This window comes from Marmota marmota, unplaced genomic scaffold (genome assembly GCF_001458135.2).
Source record: "Marmota marmota marmota unplaced genomic scaffold, marMar, whole genome shotgun sequence".
In the NCBI taxonomy this organism is placed as follows: domain Eukaryota; kingdom Metazoa; phylum Chordata; class Mammalia; order Rodentia; family Sciuridae; genus Marmota; species Marmota marmota.
The window spans coordinates 37,772,594-37,795,522 of record NW_026000037.1 but is presented as its reverse complement, the minus strand read 5'-3'; the positions used below and the strand labels follow the sequence as shown (position 1 = coordinate 37,795,522).

Sequence of the window (22,929 nt, the reverse complement as noted above, 5' to 3'; positions counted from 1 at the left end):
CAAAACACATCAGCTAGGGATGTACTTGCCTCTTTGACTTGGCTTTATAGAGCAAGTACTGAAACATGGGCTACCAATTTATGGTGTGCTCACAAAATTACAGGTTACAAAAAAGCCCAAATGCCTTTCGGTGATGTTTTTTTTTTAATGTTTATTTCGTGGTACAGAAATCAAACCCAGGGCTTTGCACGTGATAGGCAAGCACCCTATGTCTGAGCTACACCCCCAGCCTCTGGTCCTGTATTTCTAAATCTAGTAAGAAGTTTTTGATTATTCCAATTTACTTCTTACTTTCTTTCTTTTTTCTTTTTTCTAACTTCTTACTTTCAAAGGCAACACCAATATACTCATCATTCTTCTAATTTGGTAAGCAAATGAAGGATGGTTTTTCCATACCAATGTGGAGAAAATTTTTTAGGTAAAATCAGAGTTCTGTCAATTACCTCTGGCACACCAGGCAGAAGCCTTGCTCTAGACCTCTGCACCTGCGGTCCCCCTCTGTTTGTGACAGTCTCCAGATCTTGGCATGGTGTGCCTTCATTCATTCTCCTGATCTTCTACTCAAAAGCACCACACACCCTGATTATTTTCTTCACAGCACTTGAATATACTAAATCATCTTAGAAAGTGCTCTTGACTTGTTTATAATTTGCCTCTAAGGAAATGAATGCTCTGTTTTATTTCCTACCTTTCCCCAGCTGTGCTGAGTAACAGAGAGGTGCTCGAATATTTGTTGAAAGAATGAATGGGCATTAACATTTTTGCACAAGGCAGATTTCAGCAGCTCTTTTAAGAGGCAGCTTAGATCTGGAATAAGCTCTGATCTGGGAGCAAAGCAGGATTTGAGCTCCGTCCTCTATGCTCCCTGGCACCTATGCAATCCTGGGAATCTTTAGCCCCATGGTTAGGAAAAAGGATCCTGAAGCCAGCTCCACCACCCACTAGCTGTGATGTTGGGCAGCTCCCTTAACCTCTCTGTGCCTCAGTTTCTTCATCTATGTAAAGGGAGAATAGCAGTACCTCTTATCTATTCCTTTTAAAAGATTCCAGAATGCACATGAAGCACTATTATTGTGAGCTGTCAAAATATTGGTTACTTTATGTCATGGGGTGAGGTGACTTGCTTGAGGTATTTGGTCCATAAGGGAAGAGTGGAGCTCTGGAACCCATCCTTAAACTGCCGAGGTCCACTCTTGATCACAGGGTTCCTGGCACATAGCATACACTCAGTAAGTGACTGTGGCAAAACATTTCGACACAACTAACTTCAATTCTTGATCTTATTGTGCCAGAAAGGCTTCCAATGTCCTTGATCTTCTGCATTGTCATTGCAGTTTTGATATTTGCATGCCAAGGGTTGGCGTAGCAGAATGATCCCTGAGTTGAGCAGGGTCTTCTGGGAGTGGGCTCTTCTGACAGCATGCATGATGTGAGGGGAGCCATTTGACCTCACCAGGTAGAACCAATGTCTCTTCTATTCCCTTTTGTTAACTACCAGATGATTTCTCTTTTTTGTCCACTCTAAAATCTTGTGATGTACTGTTTCTTTAAGAGCTCCCTAATATATATGTTCAATATGGTTAAGAGAAAATACTTTGAAAGACACTATTTACTTCCAACAACTCATAGGAAAATTTTAAATAGCACTTGACAGTAGCTTCCAACCCAGACCTTTGAGATGGACAAGCAGAGGGCTATATGAGAAGGAACCTAAGCTCTAGGGTCAAAACTAAAACTGCAACCTCGGACAAGTCACTTTACCTCTTTGGATTTGGGGTTTCTCATGGGTTTGTGGTCTGAAGTGAGATAATGCATTAAAAGCAGAGGCCATGAACATAGTCATCCCATATTTCTGAGTGACAGGCCCATGGGCGGAGGCCAAAGGTGGCTGGCACCATGCAGTAAGCACCTGCCTCTGGTCTGTGACCTTAGGGGGTGAGTGTTCAGTCACCCGGGCTTGCTACAGAAGTTGCTGTGCTTTTGTGTAGGGCTTGGCTAAATGGCTCCTGAGCATCTCTAATCTCCCTTTGGGGAATTTGCTAAGCTCCTACAAAGATCCTGCTGGGATTTCATCTCTAACTGTGATTACTGGGCTTCCGCTTCCTCGCGTGGGAAACTGCACGGACTTGGTTCATGATCCAGTGTCAGGGCCTCCAGTTCTGATGAGCCGTCTGGTATGAAAAGCCACAAGGCAGTGTGGAAACTACGCGCTGCAGTTATTCACAAGGTATGGCACACCCTCTACCTGGAAAGAGCCCAAGAGCAGCGTTTTCACAAGAGAAAAGAGGGTGAAGGAATACATGCAGTGGATTTATGTGTCTCCACCCTCAAATCCAGTGCTGAAACCCTAATGTCCACATGGCAGTATAAGGAGTGGGAAGGTGGTTAGGTCATGAGGGTACATCCTCTTGAATAGGATTAAAGTCCCTATAAATGGGACCCCAGAGAGCCTTGCCCTCCCTTCCACTGTGTGAGGACACAGTGAGAAGTCAGGGTTCTTCATCCTTGAAGCAGGTCCTCACCAGAACCCAACCACACTGGTGTGGAACTTTCAGCCTCCTCCAGAACCGTGAGAAACAGTGTGCCATTTCCAAATCCCCCCAGCCCATGGGGCTTTGTTACAGCAGCCCCGGCTGACTGAGACAGTGGGAAAAGGAAGAACCCTCAACAGAGGGCCACCAGGAGATCTGATTTCACTGGGTAGAATCAGATGATTGTCAGAGTGTCCTCTTCCCTTCGGCACTAAGTATGGGTAGGGAGAGGTATAAGGCAACAGATGGGGTCTGAGATAAAAATACCTTTTCTTAGGAAGTTTTTTGATAATAATAATCTCTTTTATTTGAGTAGCACTATTATAAAATGCTTTCCTTCTATTTTTCACTTAATGTCCATAAGATACTATGAAGAATAGAAGGCAGTGGGCCAAATCTCCTTAATTTCAGGTGTGAAGATGAGGTTGTTGAGTCCCTGCGGTTGGGCAACCTGTCTGAGGTCCCTTGGCTGGTGGATGGGAAGCTTAGGGTCAGGTCCAGGTCCTAAGTCCATAGTTCTTCCTGTTGCAGAGTTCCTTCATGGTATCCCTGCCAGACAGCCATACTCTAGGGGTACATTGTGGTGTAACATCCCAGAAGAGGGTGTCACAGGGCAGCAAAGATGCTGGTCCTGCCTATGCCACCATGGCACTGGCTGAAGGACTTAACTTCCTGTTACCCACACAACATCCGCCACCAGCCTTGTCCTGCCAACCCTGCCTAGCCTGGTAGAAACATCCAACAGGAAAGGCACAGGGGAAGGGAGCCTGCAGTTCAGCAGAGAGCTGTAAGGGAACCCCACTTCCATTTCCACCCCCTTCTGTAGTTGGACTTGCATATGCATGTGTGGTATGACTGGCATGTTTACTTTTTCTAAAATCCAAAGCTCTAAATTGAGATCTGATTAATCATTATGACAGGGCAAGGAAAGAGTAGAGGGCAGCCCTTACCAACAGGGACCCCTGAGCAGCCTCCACAATGACTCCCACATCCCTGGGGATGAGGCGACACCCATCTGATGCCATTCAGACCTTCCCCGAGAGCCTGTTGAGATGGCACAAGAAAGCGCTGATAGCATCTCACTTAAGGAGCAGGGGTGATATAGTTTAAAATGCAAACATATGATTAATATTCTGAAGACACAAAAAGTCTCATGGACAATATGTTGAATTTGTCCAACGCACCATCGGCATGCTGTGACAGAAGCAACTGCTGGTCCTTTTCAAAGTGTATTAGGTAGGGCACTACTGAAATGCAGGGAGGCCCCTTCAGAAGCCCTGCAGGTGGGCATTATCAGGAACCTGTTGGGAGGCATCTGCCTTTATTTTTCTTTCCTAGATAATTTGATTGCTTAAAGTAATTCAAATGTAAATGTCTTTGATTCCCATGAAAAGTTGCAAAGATATAAAGTTTCACATTATTTATCTATCTATTTATTTATTTATTCATATTAGGGTGGAACCAGGGGCACTCTATGACTTAACTACATCCCCAGTCCTTTTTAGTGTATTTCAAGATAGGGCCTCCCTAAATTGCCAAGGCTGGCCTAGAACCTGTGATCCTCCTGTCTTAGCCTCCCCAGTAGCTGGGATTACAGTGTGAATCACCACACCTGGCTTTAGTATAAATTCTTTACAAAAGGGTGTAAGTGTTTTTGAGGCTGTTTGCTGATTATCACTACACACACACACACACACACACACACATACTCACAAACTGTTCTAAGAGGCAATATTTTAGCTGTTGAGAACACAACCTTAGATCTGGATTGTGTAGATTAAATCCTGGCTCCTACTCTTACTAGCTGTGAGACCTTGGGCAAGCTGCTTAACCACTCTGTCCCCTTTCCTCATCTGCAGAAGGGAGATAATGGTGCATACCTCATGGGTTATTAGAAGGATTAGATGGATTAAAACATGTAAGGCACTTAAAACAGTGTCTGGCACACCGCCAGAATAATCTCTTGAATTAATTGACTGCTTACTGCCACTTTTTGAATATTTCAAGGTTCCAATGCTGTTACATGTCATCAGGAACAAGTCTGTCAATTTCTCTAATTTCATTTACACATTCTGAAGGAATAATATTTTGTTGTAGGCAAATCTCTTTGAGAAGCTGCTCCGTGAGAATCATTTGCAGTCTGGTCATGGGGAATGGTGAGGGTTTGGAAAGTCTAGAAGGAAGAGGGCATCACCTGGGACTCCCAAACAGAAACTCATTTTGCATAAGAAAGCAGAGCAAATGGAAATTCCAGGGTTTGCCATGTGGAGGCTGCTCCAAGTAGAAAGACCTCAAGGAGTAACCTGTGAGTTCTAAAAATTAATTTTGAGTCCAACTAAGCACAGAAATTGATGGTTTTGTTGCAGATTGGATGAAAAAACTACCAATGCCAAAGGGAAAGTTAAAAATCCCATGGCTCAGGATGCCTTTTGTCAAGTAAACCCACATTCTCATCTCATGTGTCACAGGAGATGTCTCCTAACGTCAATGGATTATGCACATAAGACAAATTACAAGACGTAGCCTGTCACAAGTGCTAGAATTAAATCTGCCATACACACGTCACCAGTAATTGCCTTTGCAGATTATTGCTTCAGCTGCCCTTTGTCCCATAGATGCTCCAACTCTATGCTTCCAAGTCAAAGCCGGAGCATGGTTCAGAGTTTGAGGGACCAGGAAACCTCAGGAAGGCTTGCAGGAGCTGTCAAGGGGGCCCTTCTGCATTGCAGAGATCTATGGGGGTCGTTCTCATTGATATAGAAATCATCTTTATAATTGGGTTCTTTCAGAGGCCTGCTTTCTCATCTCAGACAAACAGGCTTCAGCCTGAATACTCATCCACCACACTTGGAATTTACTATGTTAGTCACCTCTAACAATCTTCAATCTGGAAACTGCCTCTGTTCTTTGGAGAATAATTTTAAGAAAGATGGGTAAAACATCACGAGAGCATACCCTTTGCAGTGCCCTGAATAACACTTATTAACCATTCATTTGGCATCCATCCTTTCTATTTTGAATTAAGGCAGAGAGGTTTTTTGTCTGCCTCTTATGCACCATTAACCAAACCAAAAAAAAAAAGAAATCGAGAACAAGAATCCTTTACACACAGGATGCCACGCGTGGTCACATGATTCCAGTGACCTGAGGCAGGGAAGTCTTCTGGTTAAGAAATCAGATAAAAATATAATCCTGTGTCCTGCCATTTGTTATTCTCAACTTGGATGTCTTCTCATAAGCTCAGGTTCGTACCTTAATACTAAGAATCAGTAGGCTAAACAGGAACACACATGCCCCAATCATTCTCAAAAGTTGCCAGTAATCTCTCAACATATACAGAGCTCCAACTCATTAGATGAAGGATGCCAGCCCTCTAGGATCTACCATTAGAATAAGTGCATTTCTCAGGCAGAAAGAAATTCAGCCAATATATTGGTCTACTGAGCTTTGACTCAATCCTACTTACAAAAAGCTAGTATGAGACTTTTAAAAAATGCATAGCTATCTGTTCAGAATTGAAGGAACAAATGTCAAAAATTCTTAGGACCTCAATGAAAGAAAAAATTTAAAGCAAATATTCAAACAAGATTGACTTCCCTCATGCTGCTCATTGGACGGCTACTCTCTTGCAATGATTTTCTCTGAGGCCAGAAAATGATTCATCCTAACAGGAATCCTGGTACCTTCCATGAGAGGCCTTTAGGGTGACCCAGATAAGGAAAAACAGACCAGCCAAAGTTTAATTCAGTTTTATTGTCCACTTTTAGTATTTTTCAAATTATACAACATGCAGTCTGCCAGAATATCCATACATCTTCATTTTAGAACCTAGGAGATAACCAAAATTTTCCACAGGCCAGGGGAGGGATACTTCTGAATCTTTTGTGACATATGTTGTATGGTGTCACTCATTGATACAAACTGCCATCTCCCCCTCAAACCACCAAAACAAGTTTGTCCACAGCTTTTTTTTTAATGAAAACTACTGTACAGATACATAAAGTCCAAAAAACACACATCTGCAGTACACGTGACACACTTTACAAACTAGACATATGTAATTCTACAGAATGCCCTATTCCCCTTGTGTTTGCACACAATGAAAAGTATTTAAAATTGATACACAATTTTTAAGTAAGCACATTTCATGGACTGTTGCCTCCTTCAGCAGTTACTTGGCCCTCGTTCAATACTTTTTTAAAAAAGTCTAAATTGTTAAGTGTTAAATGAAGCAATTTTGGACTATGATGGTTTCTTTCACTTGCTTAAGAAACTCAAGAGTGGGACAATGAAGTGAAATCGTCCCCTGACCTCTACCAATTAAAAACTTCCCCAGTGAGTCTTGTATCTAGAGTCCAAATGGCTCCTGCCCTGCTACAACATATACACAAAAGAGGGGATTGTTAGGAGCTTTTATTAGCTTTTAGTTATTCCTACAGGAAAGTGGAGCTGAAAAGTTCCCCGAGTCCCAGTGATGTCTTGGTTTTGTTTCAACATGAACATCACTCCCTTATATGCACTTGAGGGTTTCAGCAAGTCACTAGATGCTACATTCCAGAAAAACGTTTCTTCATTTATCCCAATACTTCTCTAAATTCTGATTTTCTTAACCACATGATTCTATTTCCTTTAAGAGTCTTAAAACTCTTATTGTCCTGCCTACTACCTGCCATTCAACCAAAGCAAACTAAATAGAATTTGAAGATATGATACATGTATATAGAATTCTCTAGTAATTAACCAAAGCACATTTGGCATTAATATATTTTGGTTCCCAACCATTCATCTTGCTATCTCAAACACCATTCCTCTAATTTAGCAATCCACCATCCTGCAGGTAGAAACTATCTGGCTATTCTCTTATAGCATGAAAGAGCAAACTTTCAAGAAGTAGCATGAAACATAAAATTATTCAACAGAGAAACACACACATACACACACACACACACACACAAGCAAAAAGCACATATAACCAAAACACAATCCTAAACTTGGCTGTTCAGACATTTGGAGTATAAGGAGCAAAAGTCTAAAAGTAAGAAAATTGCATAAATGTGGCATTTTTTAAAGAAGTGGCCTAAGAGTATATGGTCTTGATATAATAACTGGAATATTACACAAAGTAATATCTAGGGTCCATTTAAATAAACTCTGTAATCCTTTCCAATGATCTGCCCGCCTTTTGGGACTGTGGAGGAAAGCTGGCTTAGTAGTCCTGTAAAGATTGGAGCTAGATGAACTGACTGGCTGATCAGCAACTAGCAGAATAATCTTTAAAAGACATGAAAGCCAACTTCCCCTGTGAATAAAAGTAAAGCAAATTTTGCAAGACCCTCATAGAGATCAAGTAAGGTGGAAGTACAAGCAAATGTTTCTTTTTGAAACATGAAAGGGCCAAGCAATTCTTCAGAAGTACAAAAGGGGCACCCTGGTAAAAATTACTTTGGAAAGAATCTAAAATAATGCATTTTATGACAGATATTAACAAAGGCAGAGAGAGAGAGAGAGAGAGAGAACGCTTCTGACCCTTGCTCAATTTCCAAACACAAAGAAGTATAGTTGCTTAATGACAATGTTAAGTAACATGTACGACAATTGTTTAATTGGCAATCCTCTGAAAGACCAATGTTTTAGCTTCCAGAGTCAGAGGCAAACATATCAACAGCAAGGTTATAATCTGTGCCATATGTTATTACCTGACAATGTGTGTAAAACTTGCCCTAAAAGGACCCTCCTATCAGACAGAGAAAATTGATCAAGCATTAGCTGGGAAGACATTGACAATGAAACCAAACAAATAAATGAACAAATGCAAAATTGTCATCTTTATGAAACAAATACTTCAGTAGAATTCATCTTCCTCACTCCCTTCAAACACAAAACAAAACACACAAAGACAAACACAACATTTAACAAATAACTTAAGCAGCATTGCTTTGCTAGGGAAATTTTATACATGATGAGTTGGAAGTCAACACATGGTCCTTAGCACCCCCCCAACACACACACACACACACACTCAATCTTTAACCCACAAGACCATGAGAAAGCCCAAAGTTTCCCCTGGCATATACTTCATTCCAATGGTGACAGCTGCAGGGGACAGTGCCAGCCCACACATCTTGGGCATGTATATGGTAGGATGCTTTCAGAGATTGGTTGGGTCGTCACCAGCTCTCCCCTAAATTTGTCGTAACAAGCAGCAGCACACAAGATCAACATACTTGAATCCTTATCAGTTCCCCTGAAAATTTGACTACTTGGAAATGCATCCTTTTAATATGCCCAACTGGAAGTAAGGAAGTCAGTTCTAGATTCGTGTATTTGAATAAACTAAAAGCTAAATGTAAAAAAAATCCATTTATACTTATTTCTTCTAATTGTGCCTAAAGGAAGATAAAGCTTATCTTTAAGAGAGAATTGAAATAAAGAGTCTGCAATCATGGGTTAAAATAACAACTTTTTCATGGCAACTTGTTCATAGACAGGCACAAATTTTGTCATTTACTCTCCCCTCGTCCCCAGGGCTTTCTTTTTCAGCTGCTGGAATGACGCTGGATTTCTTTGCAAGGCCTCCTCAAGCTTAAGATGGCTCCCTAGGGAAACAGGCCATCCCAGATGCAAGCTCCCCAGAAGGATCAGGGAGGAAGCAAGAGGGGGGGGGGGGGGGCCCCATCTCCACTCATCCAACTTTGCAGCATTTTCAACACTTGTGAAGGAATGAAGTTCAAACCAACTGGGCCAGCAGAGACTAGTCACTGCAGGTTCAATAGCAAGCAGCTCGGAGGTGAATTTATGACTTCTTGCATTTACATAGATGGGTTTGAATGAACAAATTCTACATTGCTATTGTCAGATTGTTTTTCTGCCTTGAAGAAATATGCTTTGCATTTTAACAGGTGCCATACTAAAAGGTGTATTTTACAGATCCAGAGATGTGACCAGGATATTCAAAATGCTCCTTAGGGGTAATTTGTTTTTGGAAAAGTGTTCTGAATGAAAATTTTGAACCCTATAGCAGCATTTTTTTTTGTTCCCTAAAAATATAAAGTCATGTGTTTATTTTACAGGAAACCAGACAGTTGAGGCAGAGTGTGATCGCCTGCCTCCGCGGCACTTGGTTGTTCCCCTCCAGGGAATGGCACATCAGGGTGTTCCGGGGGGACAGTGTACTGCCAGAGGCGGCTCCAGGATGCCCAGAGACCACCCAACGCCCCAGAGGCTCAGGCAGTGGAAGTAGTTTTGAGTAGTAAGTGGATCTTCTGAAATCAGCTTCCGATTTCTCACAAAGAGAAAAATCCAAGCACACGTCTGTACACACAGAAATTCTACACAGCTCAAAATACCTGAAACTGGCATACTGCAGATGGCTGGGGTAAGCATGTGTAAAAGAAAATGGAAATTGTGTAGGAAGGGGAAAAAATAAAGGAGTTGGTGTAGTAGTAGTCCTTGACATGCTACGTGGAATCATATCTGTTGAGAGAGAACCAAAGAGAGAACATAGGAGTTAGAGAACATAACGTCGAAAGTCACTCCTCAGAAATTATTTTTAATTCTAGAGTTTTAGATCAGAGCTGTCCACTAAAAATATAGTGGGATCACATGTTTAATTTTGATTAAAATTTTAAAATGGAAAGAAACAGGTGAATTATTTTTAGTAATGTGTTTTATATAATGCAATAGATTCAAATTTCAACATGAAATTAATATCTGGAGATATTTGACATGAACAGATTACTCTTGGGACATTGATACTATTTTTCACTTCCAGCACATCTCAGGGCTTATGAATGATTCCAGTGCTCGTAGACACATGTGGCTAACGGCTAACTGATTGACAATACTGCCTCCTATGTCCTGGTTGAGGTATTTTGTTCTGACAGTCTCAACATTCTCTTCCAAGTCAGGATCTGCTGAGCCAATGTCCATGGTAGTAACACAGAGCCCTGCCGAAGGGGAGATCAACGATACTGCTCATTTGCCAGCATTTGGCATTGCCATTCAGGTCAGGCTGGCCCCCTCCCACCTCCCACTCCAGCTGGCTCTAGAAATAGGTTCCCAGTTCTGAGGAAAGTGGAGTAATAAAGTTCCACCAAAGACCAGCCCCTTTGATTTCATTCCCCTTTCCATCAGAGGTCCATCTGGTCAGACCAGGTCTCCTGAGAGCCTGGACCAGTCCTGCCCTGGAGGATAGCCCCAAGCAGCCTTTCTCAGCCTTTGGACTTCCTCCAGTAAGCTGGAGATGCTGGAAGGCTCAGCTTCCTCCAGCAGCTAAGACCTGAATCTGTGATATGACCTGTGCATTTGCAGCAGAGCTCAGTGTTCTGGGGGGACAAAGAGGAGAGGATGGGTGGATAGAGCCTCTTCCTTGACAAATTAACAGAATTGCCTGGTACAGGAGATGCCAGACACTGAGCTCAGCTCCTCCTCCGATTTAAAAAGAGCCCCACAACCTGACACACTGCTCTTCCAGTTTGCCTCTACAAAGCTTCACTCATTTATATATGATACTATCAGAGGCAAACTCACATATTCTGTATAAATAAGCAGGATGTAAATTATATTTAAATAGATAATTTCAGGGTATGGAAAGGGATTGTAAAAGTAGTCAGGAGCAAAGCGGTGGGCAAAAAACAAAGAGAGAGAGAGAGAGAGAGAGAAAAGAAATATACAACAGAAACAGAGCAGGAAAAAAAGAGAACTGCACATTATTTTCAAGAATACCAATTCCTCCCCAACACAAAAAAATAAATATTTGGGAACCCATTTGGTAACCACCACTTCTCACTCTAACAGTATCATCTCCACAATTCCAAAGGGCCAATTAAGAAGGTTTGAGCAAATTTACATGGTGATATTATGTCATTTTTAAAAGTCAGAGAGAGAAATATTTAGTCCCTAGAAAGAGTATATTTAACATTTAGCCTTTCTGGTGCAATTCCATGCTTCTTGTTAGGTCCGGAAATGAAAAACCTAAAAGCACGGTCATAGTTGTCATTTAAAATCCATCTTGAGCTGAAAACCAGTGGGAATGCTTTTTCAATACCACCACTGAAATCCCCTGTTCACTTCTTTCAGGTTCATTCTTCTGAGCACACTCTCCCCGGGTGAGGGGATGGTCTCCTGTGTGCCTGGAGGCGGGGAGGTGCTGGGCACATACCTTACATTGTTGGATTATGGCTTGATGCAAAGATTGCAGCCAACCCATGTTGACACAGCAAGCATTAGACACACAAACTCCACAGCACGGCCTCAATAACTCCAGCAGACCATGAAGTGACATGATTGCTACCAGAGGCCTTTCATCTGGGTCCCCCACTCTCCCATTGTGCAAGATCCAACGTGTTTGGGCTAATAGTCTGAAGGAAACAGGGGGCCACAAAGGAGGCCCAACCTGCTTAGTTTGGTCACCTCAAGGAAAGTGAGAGAGACCTAAGACTGTGACACCACTGAAGGGAAAAACAGGGAACCCACCTAAACAGGGTCCCATCTCTTTCATGAAGAGGCTGTTCCTCTCTCTTCATCCCCATTTGAGGATCTTTATGGGCCCATCTTAAGTCTTTCTAGCAAATCCCCTTCCCAAAATGAATTCAACCAGGAAACTCCCACCCAGCCTCCCCACTTTCTGGATGTCCATCTCCTCTGATAAATTCAGGGAAGGAAGTGGAGCTATTTTGAAAGTTAATTGTTTATTCCCAAGAGAGACCATTTCTAGTCAGAGAGCCTCTCCCATCCAAGAGAGAGGCTGGGGGAATCTTGAGATTTAAAATACATTCCTGTTGACCCTCGCTTAGATGCTCAGAGAACTCACTCACCCAGTGACAGAGGACTGGACCAAATGACACACTAGTGGACTGGCCCTGAGGCAATTCAGAGTGGCAATGTGTGAGCAGAGTTAGAAGGAAATAAAAATCCTTTCTTTAGAAGGGGTGGGGAAGGCTGAAGAAAGAAGCTAATCATATGTAAGAATTTTACAAAAAGTATTTAGAGATTCCAACCCCCTGACTTTAGCTTTTGCAATTGCTTACAGTGGATTTAAGCTTAATCCAAACAGTACATAGTTTTATCTTTTCTTTTGTCTTTCTATAATTCAATCCCCATATTATAAGAATCACCAGTTATACTTTTCTCGTGTCTGCCAAACAGGGGGGGTATTCATCTCACTCCAGCTTTGGTACACTCTGCAGTGGAGGAACTGTTAGAGGTGTTCAGAATTTATGACTCTTGAGAAACAGGACATGAAGAAGTATTAAAGTCCGGCAGTCCAGTGCACTGTAGACCAAGTGGGGGACTCTTTCTTCCAGGTGTTGTGCAAGTGGCTCTTTGAATTTAGGACACATTTCAATGCTGCCTGCCTGACCTCTTTCCCTGGAGCACATAGGTTTTATTTATTTTTTATTTGGTTTGGTTTTATCTCTCTCCACCCCACCATTGCCCAGTGGTAGTGGGGATGGAACTCAGGACCTCACAGATGCTAGGCAAGTATTTACCACTGAGCTATGTCCCGAGCCCCGGCTTCGTCTAATTGTAGGCCTGTCCCATTTGATCACTGCAACATTAGTTAACACCTTAGCATTTGTGAGGGCCTACTTTTTGCCAGGTATTTCTCTAGGAAATTTTTTCTCTCACACATATATAGTATCCAATTCAATTTCCAGGCAAGTCTGTGATGTCAGTGCTATGACCCCATCTTCTCCAGGATACAGTCTTCTTAGCTGTTCGGTAGCCAAGAATGTTGTCTGGAGCGACAAGACTTCTGTTCATGCACTTCCACCAAAATAGCACACAGCCACAGACAGAATGCAGAAGCAGCTAAGAAAACCCAGCTGTTGTCTATTAAGCCAGACACAGAAGACATTTGCAAAAATGTAAAGCAATGCCATTTAGCCAAGGTTTTGAGGATTTTTTTTAATAGTTACTTTTGATTAAAATAGCATGTATGGGCTTACTATCACTTTTAGATGAATCTTGCAGTATTTTAACATTTAATTTTATGGTATCTATGGATACGTAAAACTCACAAATATTAAAGCCTTTTGATGCCATTGGTCTTTTTTTAAGAGTACAAAGAGTCCTAAGGCCAAGAACTTTGAAAACTGCTACATGACCAGAGTTCTTGGTTCAGGAGCCTCAGCCTTCTGCTGTAGGATCCCGATGGCTCACCCTCCTCTTTGGAGAATTCAGAGAGTAGATTAGATATTGCAGACAACCCGGGCCAGCACTGCCTGCCCATCCTGTGCTGGACCTAGTCTAAGCCGGTGTGTTCCTTAATATGTTCAGTCCTCACAGACACCCTGTAAGTAGGTACTGGGCACACTTTACAAAGGAGGACACTGAGGTATAGGGAGACAAAATAAATCACCTAGTATGTGAGAATCAGGATTCAAACCCAAGCACAGTCCCACTGCACAACCCAAGCCCACGGTCAGCCAGCTCCCCTGCCTGTAACAAAGCCTTCCCTATGTGCAAATTCTTGTACTTCAATCACTAAATGCTAGGATTTTCAAACAGCAACAGCAAGACGAATGGCCCGATGTTTAGATGTGCGAATGTGTGGCTGAAGGAACCCTTTGTACCACTGGGGTTCTTGTCAATGAGACTTCTTGGCTTCACTATTTCTGAGGGCTAAACCCGAAAACAACTCCTCATCCACCCTCCAGGTGTGGACCTATGTCAGTGTGTTCCTCTTAGTCATATATGGTATTTACTTGTGATTGGGATGTCAAAACCAAAAGGGTCAAGGAGGACATTGGTGCGAGAGAAGAGGAATTCAGGTATTAAGTTACAAAACAGAAAGACTAAGAGTGAGTCAGAGAGGGAAACAGACCAGGGTACAAATGAGCAAGTGCCAGGCTAGGAAGCTGGGCCTGAACCCAAGGACACACCAAGGTCCCAAATGGGAAGGACCTTGATGATATTGCAGTAGCCAACTGACTCCAGAGGAAATTGCATTCTGCCTGGGGTGGAAAGAGGAAAGCAGGAGAGGGGGAGGGACAGTGCGGGGTTCAGAGAAGGGTGGGATTTTCTCAGTTCACACAGCAGGTGAAGTGGACCAAAATTCAGGGCTTCAGCTGAGGTTAGTGGGTACGCAGGAATGGCCAGGTGCACCCAAGTCAAGGACACCTGAGGTTTAAAGGTTAGGTTACTGAACACTGAATTTCCTATCTCTGCTATACATCTAGAATCTCCCTGACAGCGTGGTACTTGCTGTGACAAGACTTCTAGGATTAGAAAGTAATCTCTGCATTCCCAGCTCCTGGCCGTAGTGGGGTGTATAGGGTCTTGATTTAACATCTGAGCAGCCATCTTATATGTTAACCACCTTCATATAAGTTTCAATTTCCTTTTACCTGAACTTTTACCTGAACTCCCCGCATGCCCGTTAGTGACCTCCCCCATGTACCATAACCCTGGGCCAATCCCAGAAGGGCATGACTCCTTGACTCTGGAAAACCCCATGGTGCCATCAACCTAAACCAATCCCAGGCTACTCCCACCCGCCTAGCTCTGAAGCAAGCACCCCCAGCCTCTCCCATAGCACCACAGCCACAGCTCCAAACTCCCACCCCACAAAAGCTCAACACCCGAACATCTCGGGGCCTCTCTGCATCTATGGAGAAATGTGCATTTAGTTGTCAGCTTTGACAAATAAGCCTTTGTGTGGATCTCTGCCTGGTCTCTATCCTTCATTCCTTGCTTGCCCGTCTCTTGCTTTCTCACTTTCCTTTCAGGGTGGACTGAAGATTCTGAGTGTAGCAGGCACTCAGGAAACACAGTGGTCAGTCACAGCTGGCCGTTGTGGCAGCAAAAGGGAACAGTGGTGAACACCCATGGATCTCCATGACGTGTCTGTTTTATCCCACCATTGAAGAAGTTAAAGATGCTATTCGTATTAACCACTGACAAACATGTTCACAATAAAGATCCTGAAGAAGTAGGTCCTGAAAGGAGAGTCATCCTTCAGTGACAGTCATTGGTCCAGGGAATGAATACCTGAGTTATCTAGTTGACCCCTTTATTATAGCCAGGCGTTCATTCCCAGGCACCTATAGCACCATTTGCTTTTGCTGTAACTGAGTTGGCACAACTTTCCATGACTTGAATCACCTTCAAGCAAAAGAGGAAAGAGCTGCACTTGGTAGGAAAATGATGTGTCCCAGCCACATGAAAACATGACACAAGGTCATGCTGTGATTGTGCAGTGGTTTTAACAGGAAAAGGGTGTGGAAAAAAAAATGGTATGATGATCCACAGAAGTAAGGGCACACCAAACTCTACAAGAAGCAACACAGCCCAGGGTCACATTGCACTTACCTCTTAAATTTCAGCAAAAGATCAACTTTCGTTAGGTTATGTTAAGGTGGACAGTTTGAATTTTTGATCTTATTTTAATCTAATTTCTAAATCTGTTTTGACTTTATAGTTGTATGAGATATGTAAGAAGGAAATGTAGACTATTTAAAAATTGCAAATATTTAAATGTTATAATAAAATAATTTAAATAAACTCTGGGAAACTGTGTATTTATTTGTTTTGGTAGTGAAGACTGAACCCAAGGGCACTGGCTACTGAGTTACATCTCCAGCCCTTTTAATTTTTTATTTTGAGATAGGGCCTTGTTACGTTGCTGAGGGTGGCTTTGAACTTGTTCTCTTGCCTCAGCTTCCCGAGTCACTGGGATTACAGGTGTGCATTGTCACTCCCAGATGAGAATTTATTTCTTCAAATTACTCTTTTAACTACTCAAGTTTGAGACATAATAGTCTAGATATAGAAAAACCAAAGAAAATAGAGAGTAAGAATCTCTTCAGCCTTCAAAGTCTAACAGTCAAGGTTTCAGCATGCCCCCCTGGCGCCATCTGGTGGACATGTTTGAACTTGTCCCCACTGACTTGTCAAAGCTTGCCAGGAAAGGGAGCCAGTCTCCAGGGCTCTCAGAACCAGGGAGCTGGACAAATATTTAATTGGGTGTCTACATCAAGTGTGGGACCTTGAACAAGCACTCAGCCCTACCTGAAAGGCCCATTTCACACCTTCCTTTTCTCAAGCCTGCAGACCTGCCTCCCCTCCCAGCTGATAACCTGGCTTCTTACTTGCACCAGAAAATAAGCAGTGAATGTTCAGACCTCTCCACACACCCATCTACCGCCTCCCTGCACCTGCACTTTCTACTCTTCCCTCTCTGCTGGATCATTATCATCAACCTACAGATAAGCTGTAATAATATCTCCCAACTTACAAAAGGCACCCATCTCAACCTCTCATCTCCAACTCTCTGCTCTCCCAACAAAACTCCAGGAGTGTGTTTGCACACAGTCACAGACGCTACTTCCTCACCCCACTCTCTGGGCCATGTTAACTGGGCCTGAGGTCTCCTCCCTGAAACCACCAAGGTCACTACCATCTGGCTTTGCCACCCAGTTCCTGTTATCATCTGACTCAAACTCAGAGCTGACCGACCACTTTCCTTTTAGGACCCAGGGCCTGCCTCCTCATATTCTCCTCAGACTCCTTTATTGATACCACTTCCTTCTCTAACTCTCCCACTTTCCAGTCCCCTGGATGGTCTAACTCTCCCCTCCCTGCACTCCTCTCTGCTCCTTCCTGCTTCCTCTGGGTTACCTTCTCCAGACCCAAGGTCTTAGCAACTCTTAGTCCTAGCCTCTCTCCTGGGTCCAACTGCCTATCAACACACTCACTTGGATGGGAAGCTCAGCTGGACATCAAAGAGGCAGAGGAAACCAAGCTTTCCCCACAAAATCTATTCATTGCCCAATTTCCCTATCATGGTTAAAAAGGTACCATATTCACCTACTTGTTGGGGCCCAAGCCTAGGGGCATGAATTCCCTCCCTCCCTCCTCCTCTCTTCCTTTTCCTCTTCTCTACCTCCTTAATCAGCCCTAACAGTGAATCTAGCTCTAACACCTGCACCAACTCTGACCACTTCTCACCCTGGCTGCCACTACCTCAATCAGTGCCACAGGTGTCCTCCAAAGTGGACACCTACAGAAGCCTCCTCGGTGAGCCCCTATTCTTACTCTCAACCCACACCCTTTCTCCAGAATCCAGCCCAGAGTGGCCTCCCCCAATCATGAACCAATTCCCACTCCTCTTATACCCAAAGCCCCCCATTTTCCCAGCAAAATTAGATTGTATTCTAAACTGCTCACCTTGGTTTCAAAGGCCTCATTCATTGGGACCCAATCCCTTCCCAACAGCTCTAATTAGGATAGTCTCCCAGGATCACTGGCTCCAGTCCTACCAACCTCCCTCCCTATCACTCCAAAACACAGTTCATTGATTCTCACCTGGATGGTTCCAACCATCCATGCTACTTTCCCCTAGGTTATTGCATTAGCTGCCATTTTTCCCCATTCAATTCTCAACCTCTTCTTCTAAAATAGTATCCCCCAACTCTATTCCATTAATCTGTTCTTATTATCTTCAGAGCACTTACAACCATTTGAATTACCTGGTTTCTTTTCTGTCCCCCAAGCAAGTATACGATTTAATAAGGACAAAGTCTTCTACATCTCCTCTACTGTTAAACCAAACACAGAAAATGTTCTAGATGCCTGATTCCAGACAAGGAAACTGAGGCTGAAAGAAGCCAAGCAACTTGCCTAATTGACACACAGGAGTTACATACCAAGGGCAGGACTGGAATCTAGGTCCAGCCAGTTATAAATCCCATGGACTTAGCTTGCTGCACTATACTGTCCTAAGTCCAGATCTGAAGCTTGGAAAATAACCGTCCCAATGGGACAGCTCCCCCGGATTGAAACCAGATGAGACTAATGCCAGCATGACCATGGATTCTTTGACTTTTTGCACGTTGGCATCTCCAGTGGCTCTGAAACCTTGTTCTGACTATGTCCCTTAAACCCTGAGATGAAGCAGAAGGGAATCCCAAAGATCTCCAGATGCCACCCAAGTAAGAATATAACACTCTGGCTCCAGCAGGACTAGAAGAGCCAGCAGTCAAGGTCACTTTCTGCCAGGGCAGAGGCTTTGGAATGAGATATCCCAAAGATCAGGAAAGACAATCTCATAAAGGTTTTGATCTCATCTAGGCACAGAATTCCATATTTCTAATTATTTTGTAAATGATTTAGCATTTCTTCACTTCTAGTTACAATTCCCCATTCCATTGGTTAAGAACTTTTTTAACCTCTACTGACAAATTCCCAGTTATTTCTTTAAAAATGGATGCTGTTCCTCATAGCTTTTAGATAAATATTACTTTTATAGATCTTCATATCTGCTCATAGCACCAAATAGATGCTCAGTTAGACATGGGCCTTCCCTACTCAATAGTTATAATATATTACTAGAGAGATACAAAATCTATTTTGTAACAATTAGATAAATTGAAGACTATGAAACTAATAAGAAATATTTCCTGTAGGTCCCTGGTTCTTAAACTCCTAACACCCTTGGAATGGCTTAATCAATCAGTGAAATTTGTATGCTAATCCCATAACTGATGGCTAGGTGGGGGCTGCTCCTCGTTAATCTCAGAATGGGGACTGGCTGCCAGAGAAACCACCCATGAATCAAGCAGGATGGAACTGACAGTCCTCAGGGAGGAAGGACTGCAGATGGAGTTGTCCACCAGTGGCCAATGATTTCATCAATCATGCCCATGTCATGAAGCCTCCATAAGAACCCAAAGGGTTTGGGGCTCTTCTGGATTGCTGACTACACAGGGCACCCGGGGGTGGTGCACTTGTTGAAGGCATGAGTGTTCCACACACACCCCAGCCTTGCCCAGTGCATTTCAACTATCTGTAACTTTTCTAATACCGTTTAAAACAAATGGGCAGATGTAAGTAAAATGTTTCTGTGAGTTCTGTGAGCTACTCTAGCATATTAACTAAACCTGAGAAGGGGAGGGAACCCCAATTTATAGCCAGTTGACCAAAAGTATAGGTCACAACCTAGAGCTTGCCATTGGCAATTGTGTGTGTGTGGGGGGGGGCAGTCTTGTGGAACTGAGCCTTTAACCTATGGGGTTCCATGCTATGTCCAGGTAGTTGGTGCCAGAACTGTATTGAATTAAAGGATGCCCAGTTGGTATATGTTGGAGAGCCTGGTAGCAACAGTGTGGAGTGGTTGTGAGAACAGGAAAAACACTTTGGATTTTCTTATTTCTAATAAAGGAGAATATAAACCAACATTTATCAACCAATTATTGTGCACCAAGTTCTGCACTGCTCATCTACACTAGCAACAGACATTTTTATTGAGCACTTTTATGTGCCATATAGCTTCCAAGCAGGACCTCATTTAAGCCTCTTATTACTGCCAACCACCCAGGTAAAAGATTCTCCCCATTCCAGGTGAGAAAACAGACTCAGGTTAAGTTACTTAAAGGAAGTTGAAGATGTGCCACTAGAGAAGTCAGGGCCCGCTGTCCAACTCCAGCCCCCTCAACCACGCTGCCCTCCCCAGCACGTTTGCTCTGTGACATTGAGAGAAAGCATCTGGCTACAAGAGCTGGACATAGATTAAGTGTGCACAATTCTTAAAAACCTCACGTGAGCTCAGATAGTAATTATAAAAGAATGAATATCATCTGGCTCTTTCAATTCAGTTCCTGAGACTTAAAGCCACCTCTCTCTTCTCTTAGTTTAGTGTAGCTCTGATTTCCATTTTTCTTATTTTGATAGACTTTGAGCATCTTTTCATAAGTTTAAAAGCCACTTGTACTTCTAGTTCTGTTCCCTTTATTCTTATGTCCTTTGTCTGTTTTCCTAAGGGGTTATTGATTTTTATTATGGAAATATTGACTTTTGATGAAAACAGATTTTTATTATCAGTTTGTAGCCTTTCCTCCCTTTTTCTCCTTGTGATATGTATTATTTATGTTTTCCTCAGTTAGTCATTTGTATATAAATAACTTTGATGTGCCTATTATTAAACATTTTGTAGAGTTAAATTTACCAGTTTATTCACTCAACAAATAACTTATTGAATTAGTACAATTCTTAAAAAACCCTGCTTGAGGTCAGACAGGTTTGAAGGATGAATATTATGTGGCTCTTCCTTCATATTCAATGCCTGAGACTCAAAGTCACCTCCCACTTCAGTCTGCTCTGGGTAAATGCAGTTGACAAACAGGTAAGGTCCTTGTGGATGTTCATCTGCAGAGGGGAGTCCCAGGGATAAAAGGCAGCTCAGGTGAGTCTTACCACACCTCACCTGTCCATGGAAGTGATTAAGCCAGGCCTGGCTCAGAGTCACCTGCCCCAGCTGGCTCACTAGAAGACCCCAGGGCTCTAAATTGATGAGAGGTTAGGCCCAGGCCTTTGCTCACCTGGAACCCCAGGGCCTATCCTGCAGCAGAGTGGAACTCTTTCCTATTAAATGTCCATTTGCATGTGGCTGAGATGGTAGGCCTGGGGCTCTGGGAAAGCAAGATGCATGTGCTTTCAAGTATGCCCCAGGGTTGCTCTAAAGAGAAACCACCCCAGATAGCAGGACTCACTTTATTTATTTCTGGTAGTGAGTGGAGTTTGAAGAGCTGCCTCCTCCCCCTCGGATAGCATGGACAGCTGTTGGAGATGATGCTGGGTAGTGTCCAGGGCGGATGGGCTTAGCTATATCCAAAGAACAGGAAAAAAAAAAAAAAAAGAGAGAGAGAGAACAGACACTCAGTTCTTTCTGTGTATCTGTGACCCAGATACCTAGGGTCACAGGGGACAAAAGTCAAAATGCTCATCAGCATTACAATGCTCATCCACCATCTTTCTGAAAAGGGGAAATTGGCTCCCCCAGCAGTATAGTTAACCAATCCAGGACAATCATTCAGGAGACAGAGAATTTACACATCAATTAGCTTATTTTTAAATTAAAAAAAAATTGAATAAATTAAGACAAAAATTAGAAACAAAGGACTTTCACTTTTATCAAGTTAGAGCCATAGGTTCCCCCAGGGATTTCATAGGGATATGCACAGCCCTGAAACTGGAAGCAGAATTCCATCTGTGATGTGTTATCTGGGGAAAGGAGTCATAGTTTTCAGTAGATTATCAAAGGATATGAAATCCAACAAATGCAACAAATCACCAATCAAAGGTATTTTAAAACTAGAAACAAGAAGTTGCTCGTTCACATGTATCTGCACAGCAATATCTAATGGGAAATCACCTTACACGGTAGGAGAACTGTTCCAATTTTTTAAAAAAGAAAAATCCCTTCTTTAGAGAATATCCCTAAATCCCTTTTATTCCTATGGCTTTAACCTGGCAATTATGACTCAGAGACTACACCCTCGTTTCCTGCGGGGGCAACGTGCCCAAATCCATATAGGTCTTAAAGGGCCCCCTGCAGGATCCTAAACACACCCTGCTCACTGATGCCAATCTGGCTCTTTCCGGGTTATTTCCAAACCTGTGCTTGCAAGTAGGCAGCATTCCCTAAGGCTTCCTGCCACATACAGGATCCTTCCTGGTTCTGCCTGTAGAACACAAGGGGCCTTCAGGCCTTTCTGAGAAATATTCATATATTCCAAAATTCCTAAGAGCATTCCTCTGTTTAAAAACAAAGACCTTTGCCTATAGCGCAGACTGGCTTCTGATCCAGCTGGGAAGTTCTGAATACCACAGCAAGTGCGGGAATAGCTCAGACTTGGGGATCGGCTCCGACATTCCCACTTGGGGGTGCTGTGAGGGCCAAGTCCTGCAAGCTCCATCACAGCCTTTCAGATGAGCAGGGTCCTGGATGAGTGTTCTCGGTTGCTCCCAATCACCGGGTACTTTTCGGCGCGCACTCACCAATCTGAGCCGAGTGCGCTCTCCTGGCCATGTTCTTGGCTCTCACTGCCTCCTTGATGCGATCCACCTCCTGCTGGTAGCGCTTGCGGTCCCGCATGGCGTTCTCCTTGGCCTCTTTCAGCGCGCTCTCCAGGGCCTTGACACGCTCCGCGGTGGCGCGCAGCCGCTTCTCCAGCTTGGGCAGCTCACAGCGCAGGTCCGCGTTGTCCCGGACCAGCTGCAAGGAAGGAGGAGAGGGGACAAGTTACTAGGAGGATTTTGTTGCTCTCTGGCAGGACAATCAAAAAGATTAGAAGGTAGAAAAGCCCTGGCGGCTGAAACCACCACCCTGCTAGGTAGGCTTTAATAGTCCAAATGACCATAAACTTAGCCAGCAGCAAAGGAAAAGAAAAATCTCATGCCCTGGGATTCTAGTTTGTTAAATACGATTCATGGGCTGCAAGGAATTTGGGCGCGGTGGTGGGGGTTGGGAAATTAAAAGCCATTTCCAGCCATAAGAACTCTAAATATTAGGCAAGATTTACTTCCTCTTTTACTTGAGTGTATGTTTGCGAGGATAGGAAATAGTATGAAAAATTTTACTACTAGTATATTAGCAGGAAAGAGCTGAGAAATTTAG

At 43.2% G+C, this 22,929-nt stretch overlaps 1 protein-coding gene across 1 annotated transcript in view; it reads right to left on the bottom strand.

The window, feature by feature from the left end:
- Positions 1-6,264: 6,264 nt before the first annotated feature.
- The window catches only part of Kif5c (kinesin family member 5C), a gene marked incomplete at its 5' end in the record, with an annotated part of 102,143 nt that continues 85,478 nt past the window's right edge, over positions 6,265-22,929 (bottom strand). The window contains 3 exon segments of the mRNA XM_048811957.1: positions 6,265-10,004; positions 21,023-21,134; positions 22,311-22,534. Coding sequence (XP_048667914.1) covers positions 21,028-21,134; positions 22,311-22,534 — 331 coding nt within the window.